The sequence below is a fragment of the Ochlerotatus camptorhynchus genome, unplaced genomic scaffold (genome assembly GCF_037179485.1).
Source record: "Ochlerotatus camptorhynchus isolate MF236.1 unplaced genomic scaffold, CSIRO-AGI_Acam_v1.1 ptg000361l, whole genome shotgun sequence".
Lineage (NCBI taxonomy): Eukaryota > Metazoa > Arthropoda > Insecta > Diptera > Culicidae > Ochlerotatus > Ochlerotatus camptorhynchus.
The window spans coordinates 4,562,257-4,573,407 of record NW_027040849.1 but is presented as its reverse complement, the minus strand read 5'-3'; the positions used below and the strand labels follow the sequence as shown (position 1 = coordinate 4,573,407).

The window sequence follows — 11,151 nt, the reverse complement described above, 5'->3', positions numbered from 1 at the left end:
TTGCGTTATGGGACTGAACCAATACCATATGCATTTCAATTTGAGATGACAATCATTCTAACGTACGAATTTCCACTGAGGTATGTTCGCTTCCCGTATCAATGGTCATCCTGTATCCTAGAGGAGCATCATCTGATTACAAAACAACCGCCATACGGTAGCAGCTATCATTCGAAAAATCAATGTTTCGATTTGAATTGTCTGAGGTTTCATTCAAACAGAGGACGTTTTGGTACAGTGTACGAGGATGACGAGGATGATGGAATCAAACATATTCAATTTGCAATTTAAAATGCCATAAAAGAGTTAAATCGACAGAGAGCATGCATAAGGGCGTAAATTATTTACCCATCATTGCAAATACAAAGCTGATAAAAATTAATGTTGAGATGTTCCATTATTATGCTGACATATTTTGTTGTAAACAAAACCCGATAACACTCTTTCGTCGTCCAAAAGCCGCAACCTTATAGGTTATAAAAAAAATCCCATCAGTACAGAAACAAAAAAAAAAGCTTGGTTGCCATAATTCAACAAATGTATAAAGACATGATACTTACTACTCCAAAAACAGGAAAAACACTACTTTTTCTCCTAAAATCCGGCCAAATAACAGCAATTCCCTTCAACTTTTCGCACAAAAAACTATTTTTCTCTCGCAACGCGAGAACCTTTTTGACGTTTGGATATTTTTGACAATCGTGAACTCGTACGCTGATTTTTGCGCATGTGTGTGTTTAACCGAGCACTTTCGAACATGCCCCAGGTGGCAAAGTTTGATGTTGATAAACTTCATTGCAAATCAAAACAAAAGGCGTCATAGCATTATTTCTGTGTAAATTTGTTAAAATTCTCATCGATCTTCATGAGTTTCGAGGACAAAAAGAAGGCACTGTTTGCCAGTTTGGAAAGTGCCGAACGTAGCATTCCGGCGGATTCAGTTCTGCACCAGGAGGACATAATCGACTATAATAGGAATCGTTCGGGCAGAGATTATGGAAGCCGTTCCGATCGAAGAGATCGCCGATCATCGGCATCGGAGTGCACTCCCATCAGGAAATTCCGTGGCAAGGAAAGCATCTTCAAGCGTCCGGCAGCACCGATTTCCAAATGCCTACCCACGTCAAGGGTTCCGGACTTTAAAGTGAGTTGAATGTTTTTCGTAGCTTAATTTATTTGAAAATGCATTGCCCTTCCAGAAAAATCCGGAAAAGTGGACCAAATACTCGCTGGAGGATGTGGACACCAGTGACCGGAGCAACACGGCTGCCGCGTTTAGCTTCTTGCGAGAGATGGAAAATAAAAAACAAGATCAGCAAGATGAAGAGGAAACCAGTGAAACGTCCAGCGGATTTAAAGGAAAAGTTAAATTCAACCGTTCGATTAAATTGAAGTCCAAGCTGGAAGAGGATGATGAACCACCACCGACGGAGCAGGATAAACCGAAGGTTAAGGGTTCGAAGGTCGTTATGCCTGAGTATGTCATTGGGCAGAAGATGAAGAAAAGCAAAACGGTAAAGCTGGGAACGGTTTCCAGCAAGCGCGATCGTTCGAAGGAACTGAAACTCGACCATTTGATGGATGATGAAGATGCGGCGGATGCTAATGAGGAAGGCGACGATGACGATGGAATGATTTGAATACATTTACCTAAATGTTAGTTTGAGGTAAGTTGATCTTTTAAATTTCTGTAAATATATAATACGATAAATATGTGTTAGTTCAACTATGAACTCTATCGAAAGAAATCCAAAATAACCATTCAAACTTTATTAGGGAATGGTAAATGTGAGATATCTAGATAGAGGAATTAGGGCGAAACAGTTTTTGTAAACAATGATTTCTTGAAAGCCATGGCTCTCACTGGCAAATCGACATCACCATCGAGTACGGGAAGACTTCCCCTACTCGATGGATATATCTCGCGTCACTTTTCAAATAGACCAATGTAACATATCCACCATTTTGAGAAAATCGAAGTTGAAGTTCGACAGATTATTAATTTAACTGTTTAAAAACAATACATTTTGCAATACTATTTTTAATGTAGTCAGTGTATAATACCGTTGAAAATTCAGAAGAAACGGTAAAATCACAATTTTACTTTGAATTTCATGCTACAACATAGAAAAAACCACATAGGACGTTTTGACAAGTCGAGTTGTACATCGGACATGTTACATTGGACGGTTTTTCTCAATGACATAATCAATGAGTGTTACATTGGACGTTTTGTCTACATAATACTAGATTCGCTTTCACAGATTTCAGAGTATAGTACCTAACTTTAGATTGGCCCCGCCTTTGGAAAATGAGCACCAATCATGTTAGGCAGTCCGAATGACCGAAGTAACAATCATTTACCCATCATTTCAAACTGTACATTGGACAATTTTTGATCAATGATTTTCTTAAATAAATAAAAGTAAATTTGGATTTATGTTTTTGTATCACATACAATGATAGAAGAGCAATAGTTTGTATCGCTTATCTTGATTTGTTTACATTTGTTACTTAGAACCTTTTGAAAAGTGACGCGAGAGTTGAAATCATCGAGAGACGTCATTGTTTACAAAGGTTGTTACGCCCTAATTCCAGCTCTATCCAAATATATGTTCATAGTGAAATTAGATAAAACTGATTCATTCCAGGGTTTGAAGCTGAATACATTAAACTTCGCCATTTTTCGCCAATACTTTCTATAGTTTTTTGGATTCTGTTGGCGACTACTACAATGTTGATTGAGATGCATTATCTAGTACGATGTCAGATGCTTATTCGACCATAGTTTTCTTTTTTTTTTTTCTTTTTTTATGTGTGGCTTAGGTATTTCATAATCAGTGCATTTATTTGGGGTCATTATGATGTTGTACATATAGGCCTAGTCTTCTCGGGGTCCCTAATAAAAAATAGCCATAAACGAACGATAACCCAAATCATTGAACTATTCCACAAATGGTTTGGATGATACCCAGAACACGTCGTTAGCAAATTAACCATACAATTTTTATTAGGGGTGTGAGGTGAGGTGACAGTGAAGTGATAATTCTCGCGTCACCTTTCAAATCGACTCTATTTCGTTAATAACTCCGCTCCAAAAACATGTTCAGCTGTTCTTATCGTCCAATACGCTTAGTAATGCATTCTTTTAACAGACGATGTTGAAAAACTAGACCGAAATATAAATGCAGCTATGTTATTAACGAAAGAGAGAGTCAATGAAGAGAATCGATCAATGTAGATTGGTCTATTTGAAAAGTGTCGCAAGAACTGTCACCTCGGGTGAGGTGACTCACCATTTGATTTGCACGGACAGTCACTTCACCTCACACGCTACGTAGAATAGGTCTTTTTCATTTTAATTGAAAAAAGGTTCGGTAGTTACCGCTAAATGTAATGGCTAATGGCTCATTTTGGAAACACAGCAAGCCACACAATCCTACTGTATTCTTTCGCTATACCTTTAAAAAACGCTCATTAACCAACAATCAACACGTGTTAAATTGACTGCCCATGGGTCTCAAGTACATCTATTAGCGTTAGCGTATCCCATTCTCGTACTTTAATCTGTCAAATTGCTTGTTTTTACGTCAAATTCCACCATCAATTTAAACAGCCGAAGAACAAAAGAGATGTCAAATTCACTGGGCCTCATCTGTTTACGCTCATTGATTTTCCATATGAGAATTTGGCTCCAAACATCAACAAATAATCGTTGCTTATGGCTTGTTGTTCTTTGGAACCAGTAATGCGAGTTGGGCGACAATTCTAGATAGAGCTGGAATTAGGGCCTAACAGCTTTTGTAAACAATGACTTCAATCGATGATTTCTAGAAATTCAAGGCTCGCCCACGCAAACCAACCCCCTCATCGGATAGGGAAACACTTCCCCAATCCGATGGTTATGTTGGTCTGCGTGGGCGTGCTTTGAGTTCTTGGAAATCTATTAGCTTGGGACCGAAGCACAGTGGATCCTGGCTGGCCAAAACCTCAAAAATTAAAGTTGATATTTTTTTATTTCAATATTTTTTATCATTTTTACATGTTAAGAGTATCTTAAATTGAATGATTTGTGCAGTTCTGTTGATTAAATATTTTTTTATGGCTGCAATAGTGTAGCGATATCAAAAAATTTTGAAAAAAATCGTAATGTTGCTTGTTACTGTTTTGCTCAAATATAGCAAAAAATAATGTTTTATAAACTTCGTTGCTTCAGATGATATGTTCCTCGGCTTATTTAACGTCAAATGGATGGTAAAAAAGAGTGTCTTAGTGTTTTTAGTGACAGTTTCTAATATAAAAATTAGCAAATATATACTTTTTTTCGCATTTAGGCTAAGCAAAACATATGACGGACACATCCGCCCACTATCATTTACCGTGCGGGACCGAAATCCGTACACCTAAGCACGAGAGAATCATTAACGGTCAATACTAAATAATGCTATCACATTATGCTCTGTATCACATCTTTTTCCTTTACATTTATCTTTATTTTTCCAATATTTGCAAACACCAGGTCTTAAAATTACCTTTAATTATTAGAAAAAAGGATTTAAATTGCACATATCTTGAATCAAAATCCGTACAGCGTTTTACGATTGAATCAAAATCCGTACAGTTTTGAATCGAAATCCGTACACTGTGTTGAGGATGAATCAAAATCCGTACAGTCATGAATCAAAATCCGTACATGAATGTAAATCGATCCAAATCAATGAAAAAAAAACGTGTTGCTATCTTGAATCAGGATTTTTTTTTGTAGTTGCTTGGCTAAGAGTCCAAAACAGCTATATTCGTTTAAATACACTAGTTTACAGCATATTTGAACTTTGTACGCTGATGGTCATTTCCCATGTAAAATCATGCGCTGAATCCAAAAATGTAGTCCAAAAAAATCTCGGTAGGATAGTTTTGGAGATATAGGGGTAAGAGAGGCATAGTGAACAGGTGGGGCATAGTGAGCATCGCGCGTGCTCCAGCTTGGACTTCCGGCCGTTCAGAACAAATTTGTTGGCTGTAGGATCAATATCTTAATGATATTGATCCTACTACCAGTTGATTTGTTTCATGCAGTTGGAGATCCAGAGCCAAAGTACGGGATGCTCACTATGCCCCGCCTGTTCACTATGCCCCTCCTTCCCTTGCTAAAAAATGAAATCTCACGTTAAAAAAAAACTAAAACACAAATATCTCTGGCTGCAATGAAGTGATATTAATTATTTTAACGCCAAATTAAACATGATAAAATTTTAACACACTATTTTTCCGTGAGAGTAATGGTAGAACCACCATAAACATTTTAATTTAGATTGCTTAAAAACTTAGCAGAAATTCAATTTTTCTTAGGAAAACTTAAAAAACAAACTATTAACTAACAACAATACCATCAATCTCACTGACAATTGATGTTCAATTGATCGAACGAAAAAATTTCTTACCTCTAATTTAGCGTTAAAATAATTGATATAATCTCATTACAACCGGAGATATTTGTATTATAGTAATCAAACTTGTTTAAAGTGAATTTTCTTTTTTAGCTATATCTCAAAAACTATCCTACTGACATTTTTTTTCGACTACATTGTTGAATTCAGTGCACGATTTTACATAAGAATCATTCGTCAAAAGTTCAAGTTCATTTATTTTACTTTTACTTTTTTAACTAATGATATCAGCGTTAGATTAATTGATGCTCCAATCGATTCAAAGGAGAGGTAACTGAATTCTTTTTATTTAAGAAGGTAACTGTTCTGGATTTTTATGCTAACTAATATCATGTTTAAGGATTAATTTCTTCCAAATTTTATTCTATACCAGTGCTTTGGCTTAAATATTCTTACTGGAGTTTTCCTCCGATCACAACTTCGAGGTTTTTGAAATTTACATGTGATAACGTGCAAGATGCGCCATACTTTGAAACTCCACCAACCCACTGGCATCAAGCGATAAATTAACCGGTTCCTAAGATGGTAGCCCTATAATGGCGGATAAGTAAAAGAAAAATACAACCATCTTAGAAACCAACAAAAAAAGACAATGAACTGACATCAAGGATTAGTTTTTTTGTTTTGTGCATGAAAATTAAAATTGGTAAAATAACGACTTTAACTTAATTTAATTTAATACGTCAAGAGAGTAATAATCATAAAAATACAGATCCTGCATTGCTTCTTCTCCACAGCTTTCTTCTGCTTCTTCTCCATTGTTACCATTGCCTTTTCAAGTTATAATGCTTTCTTGCTTCCAACCCTAATAAAAATAACCATAATAGAGAGCTTAACGACATGTTCGGGGTATCATCCAAACCATTTGTGGGAAAGTTTACCCATCCGGGATAAAGTTCGTTCATGGTATATGTTTATTAGGGAACTTTCTTTGCTCTTCTTCCTTTTCTTCCTCCTCTTCCTCTCTCGCTCAACCTTTTTCTTTTGTCGTTCCTCAATCCTTTGTTTCTTTGCGTTCTCTTTATCAATTTTCGCCCGCACTACTTTCATGTGTATTTCCGGTCATTCCTCGCTGGTAGCTACTGCTGGGAATGCTCTCTGTCCCATTTCTGTCTGCTCTCTGTAAGGGAGCATCCAAAAATGACATAGCATATTTTTGATCAATTTTATACTCCTCCCTCCCCCCCCCCCCCTCGTTGCGTATTTGGCTATATCCAATACATGGCCGGTCACAAATTCTGAAACCCTCACCTCCCCCCTCAAATGCTACGTCATTTATGCTTGGTCTCTAATTTGTATATGCGTGTTGGTGATATCCTGTAGGGGAGCTGCGTTGTTTTACTTTTTGGCTGGTTCTTGACGCTCTTCATTAAAAGATATTAATAATATAACGTTTACAATACGAATAAAATAAGAGAGTAGCCACAGACAAACAGACATAACACATTGAATATTACTCACTGTAGAACATCGTCGCAAAAACATTACCGCCATCTGTTGAGTACACTGTGGTGGGTAGTACGCTGAACAGATGGCGGTAGTGTGTAAACGTCAAACGCAAGGGAATTGACTTTGCGCGCCACAGGTGGCGGTACTACCAACTACGATACTTTTAAATTGACCGTTAAATGCTTGTTCGATGAACAACTTGCGAGTGTTATGTCTGTTTGTCTGTGGAGTAGCGATTCAATGCGGCATCTCTTATGGCGGTGAATTGAACGGCAAAATCCCTGGATGTTTCTTGGTAAGGTTTCTCCGCACGCATCATTGCCACAGTCTTCTCCAAATCCTCCGGTGTGTATTTAGTTTCCATGATCTGCTGAAAAACATTGGATAAAGTAGAATCGTCATTAGTGATGCACAAGTGTACGGATTTAGAATCAGCTGTTATATATGGATCAAAATCCGTACAGTACTAATTTTGATAAATAAATACCATATGAACGATCCATTGCTTAGAATTGAGCTATAAAACGATAAACACTAACCTTTTCGATCGACCTTCAGGAAACTACTTGCAAACATCACTGAAATACGCTTAACAAACTGAAGTAAATCCGAGAGATTTTCTTAGAAAATCTTTAAGAACGCAACCGATTGACAGAAATGCCCGACACGTGTTAAGGTTTTTATTTTTCTTATTTTAATTGCATGACATTCTGCTTAATTGTTGACGTAGACATTAAGCTAATGCATGAATGAACATGAATATGTATTCATGTATAATATTTACATTGTTATGATGCATATAAATAAACAAATTCAACAGGGTGTACGGATTTCGGTGCTGTACGGATTTCGGTCCCGCACGGTAGTAACCAAAAGATAGCTAGAAAAGTTAGCTTCCAGGTAGGCTTTAATGTGTTTTGCGATTTTTTGCGGGACATGTTGAAATTAGGAATAATAAGTAAAGTGTTCTTTTTTTTTAACTAGTTCGTTTATTTGGTAGGCTCAATCACGTTAGCTTTACGGAGCCGATAGTTCATTGTTCTTTGTTTGTAACAAAATTCACTAAATTCTATGTCTAGTGGGAGTTGGGCCGAATACTCGCGGCTTACTCGAGGTTAGAGAGGTACATTGTCGAAGGATAGGATCAGGGGAGGAGCTTGGGGGTAAGGTTTCGTTGTCTCATCAGAGTGTTGTCGCCAGTATGAATGGTAGTGCGGTTCTAGTTTCGTCTGGAGTTCGACCGGCTATGGTGACCAGTGGGCGACGATGAGACTCATCGAGACGGGGGGACAAGACAAACAAAAACTAATAAAGAGAGACAAAAGACAAAAGGAATTAAATTCTTATACTAGACATTTGAAGAAACACATAAACCGATTGCATATAGCAGATATCGCGAGCTCCCAACACGTCTCTGATAGGAACATAGGGTTGTCTTCCTTCCCTAATAAAAAATAACCATAAACGAACGATAACCCAAATCATTGAACTATTCCATAAATGGTTTGGATGATACCCAGAACACGTCGTTAAGCAAATTAACCATACAATTTTTATTAGGGTTGGGCCTCAAGGGTATTCAAAAGTCGCTCTCTGGCGGCGTCATTATCCGTACATTGCCAAACTGCGTGATCGATGTCGTCGTAACCGTTTCCACACCGACAGATGTTGCTGTTCACGAGGTTTATTCTATTGAGATGAGCATCTAGCGAGTAGTGGTTGGACATAAGTCTACTCATCACGCGAATGAAGTCACGACTTAAGCCCAAGCCTTTAAACCACGCTCTCGAAGAAACATTAGGAATAATTGAATGTAACCACCGTCCAAGATTTCCAGTGTCCCAATCGGTTTGCCAACTCGAAAAGGTACTCTGACGCACTAAATGGTAAAATTCATCGTGTGAAATTTGCCTGTCATACAATTCGCCTTCCTGCGCGCCCACCTTTGCGAGAGTGTCCGCCTTCTCATTGCCTGGGATTAAGCAATGTGAGGGGACCCATACAAAGGTAATCATATATGATCTTTCGACCAGTACACTCATCTGCTCCCTTAAGTAAAGTGTTCTTTGGAAATATCTGTTTCTAAGTTATATAATCTGCGGTGTATACCGTAGCAAGCTTCACAATGCCTTTTTCAAAGCACACCAATACGCACAAACATACACACACGCACCATATATCTATCTCTTATGGTTCATGAGTTATGATTTTTTTAAGGGGGTATTCCCGATCTTTTTTTTTCAAAAAATCAAATTTTTTTTTTCACGTTTTTTTGTACTTTAGACTATATACTTTCATCCCCCCAAGCCGTTTTCCGATCAGCGAATTCGGTGTCCAGGCATAGCTGACTAATGGTAAGAACCCCCAAATGGTTTTTACTAAAGTCAAAACTTTAAACGCGTTTTTCTCGAAACCACATTTTTTTTATCGGGCGAAGATTTTTCTCAGAAACTATAAGAGATATTGACTTGAATCTTTGCGCATTTTGTTCCTTATTAAATTCTTTGGAGCTTCTCCCACTTTCAGCCAAAATATTAACATTTAACATTGTTTGAAGCACCTTAAAGCTGCAAAAAAGCGGGCTAAAAATCGCCTGTTTTTTCATCTGGCCGCCATTTTGTTAATTTGCAAGATTTTTTGCTGCCAACGGGAGAAGCTCCAGAGAATCTTATGCAGATTATTAATTTCATCACGAAATCTGTTTCAGATGAAGCCGTTCCGAGAAAAGTCTTCGCCCGTCCAGGCGTTTGCGGCGAACAGGGGTCTGTTTGCCGCCATTTTGTGACGTCAATAATGTCTTTTTTTATGTCGAAAAATTTTTATTTGTAAACTTTAATGTTCAATAAACAAGAATCCCAAAGAGTTAGGCGCATTACTATTCATTTTCCTTGAAAAAAAATTAATTGAAAAACAGGCCGAAAAAAGGCAAAAGATTGGGAATACCCCCTTAAACAAGCAGGTTAGGGCGGCCCCAGACAATCGGCATTCTTTAAATATCTTTTTATTCGTTCATTTCTCGTGAAATTTTTATACCATATACTTTAAGAACTTTTTATGACGCATATTTTTGCTAAGTTGAAAAGTTATGACTAGTTTTGTTGAAAAATATTACTTTTTTTTAAATTAAATTAAATGCTTTAAACACAAAAAGCTCTTGCAGTTTTTTTACCAAAAATTAAAAAAAAAAAACGATGTTTCCAATGAAGTTAAATGTTTGAAAATCGGTTTGCTCCATTTTGAGATATTGACAATTGAAAAGAGTAATTTTTACGAAGAAAATAGCCTTTAACTTTCTAATAAAAAAAAAATATTGTAATCTAGTTGCTTGAGCAAAAATATGCGTCATCAAAAGTTCTAAATGTAATGAGAACAATGTTTTTACAAGAAATTAACGCATGAAAAGATATTCAAAGAAAATCGATTTTAGTGGCCACCCTGACCTGCTTGTTTAAAAAATCATAACTCATGAACCATAAGAGATAAAAACGTTGTCTTCTACAAAGTTGCTTTGAATTAAATGTTCTACAACTGTTTAGAACACTGCTTTGGTATATCTGTAGTTTGTATTTTTAATTCACCAATTTTATGGATCACCCTAATTTTACGAACATAAAAAGATTGAACAAAAAATATGAAGCAACTTTCCCTAAGAAACCATACACCTAAAACTGACAGTTTGGCCGCAAACATTTTTGTCTTCCTAGGTAAATACGGCTGGGACCATTGTGCATTGGTTTTGGTTCTACTATACTCCTTTTTGTGACGTCTTGATTGTCAAGTTTTCTTCGTACAGCTAAAAAACATCTATTTCAACTGTTTTTTGCCTATATAAGCATCAATTTTGAGGTTTTGGCCAACTTTTGTTCTAAGGGGAACCACTGTGCGAAGGTCTGGTACTTCCTGATCCAAAAAATTGAGCATGCTTCTTTGGAACCCCTTGGTACATATTAGTGTTATAGTACGTTCAGACTACAGAGTTATAACATGTTATAGCGCTATCTTGATGGTGGTTTCTGTGTTGCAATTATTTGACAACCGTTATAACATGTTATAACTCTCCAGTCTGGACAGCGTTTTAGCATAGAGGTAACTCTAAGACCACTGGGTCCCGAAGAAAATCATTATTATTTTTGGCTCACTCAGTACCAGAACAACGGTCCCAAGCAGTCCCAAGCTATTTCACTCACCCCTGCATGTTCTGCATGAATCCACACACCCCTGATGTTATCTGTCAAACTTTCATAGCGAATCAAAA

The 11,151-nt window shown here is 37.0% G+C and overlaps 1 protein-coding gene across 1 annotated transcript; it reads left to right on the top strand.

Moving 5' to 3' along the window:
- Window positions 1-840: 840 nt before the first annotated feature.
- LOC135709660 (U5 small nuclear ribonucleoprotein TSSC4) lies at window positions 841-1,711 on the top strand. Its single transcript, XM_065232047.1, has 2 exons — window positions 841-1,144; window positions 1,200-1,711. The coding sequence occupies exons 1-2, from the start codon at window positions 866-868 to the stop codon at window positions 1,638-1,640; spliced, it is 720 nt and encodes a 239-aa protein (XP_065088119.1). The 5' UTR covers window positions 841-865; the 3' UTR covers window positions 1,641-1,711.
- The last annotated feature ends 9,440 nt before the right edge of the window (window positions 1,712-11,151 follow it).

What these genes read in the sequence shown, in the direction of transcription:
- LOC135709660 (XM_065232047.1), top strand. Translation starts at nt 866, where the DNA reads ATGAGTTTCGAGGACAAAAAGAAGGCACTGTTTGCCAGTTTGGAAAGT. An exon ending in CAAGGGTTCCGGACTTTAAA is followed by an intron (nt 1,145 to 1,199) that starts GTGAGTTGAATG and finishes TTGCCCTTCCAG; the next exon opens with AAAAATCCGGAAAAGTGGAC.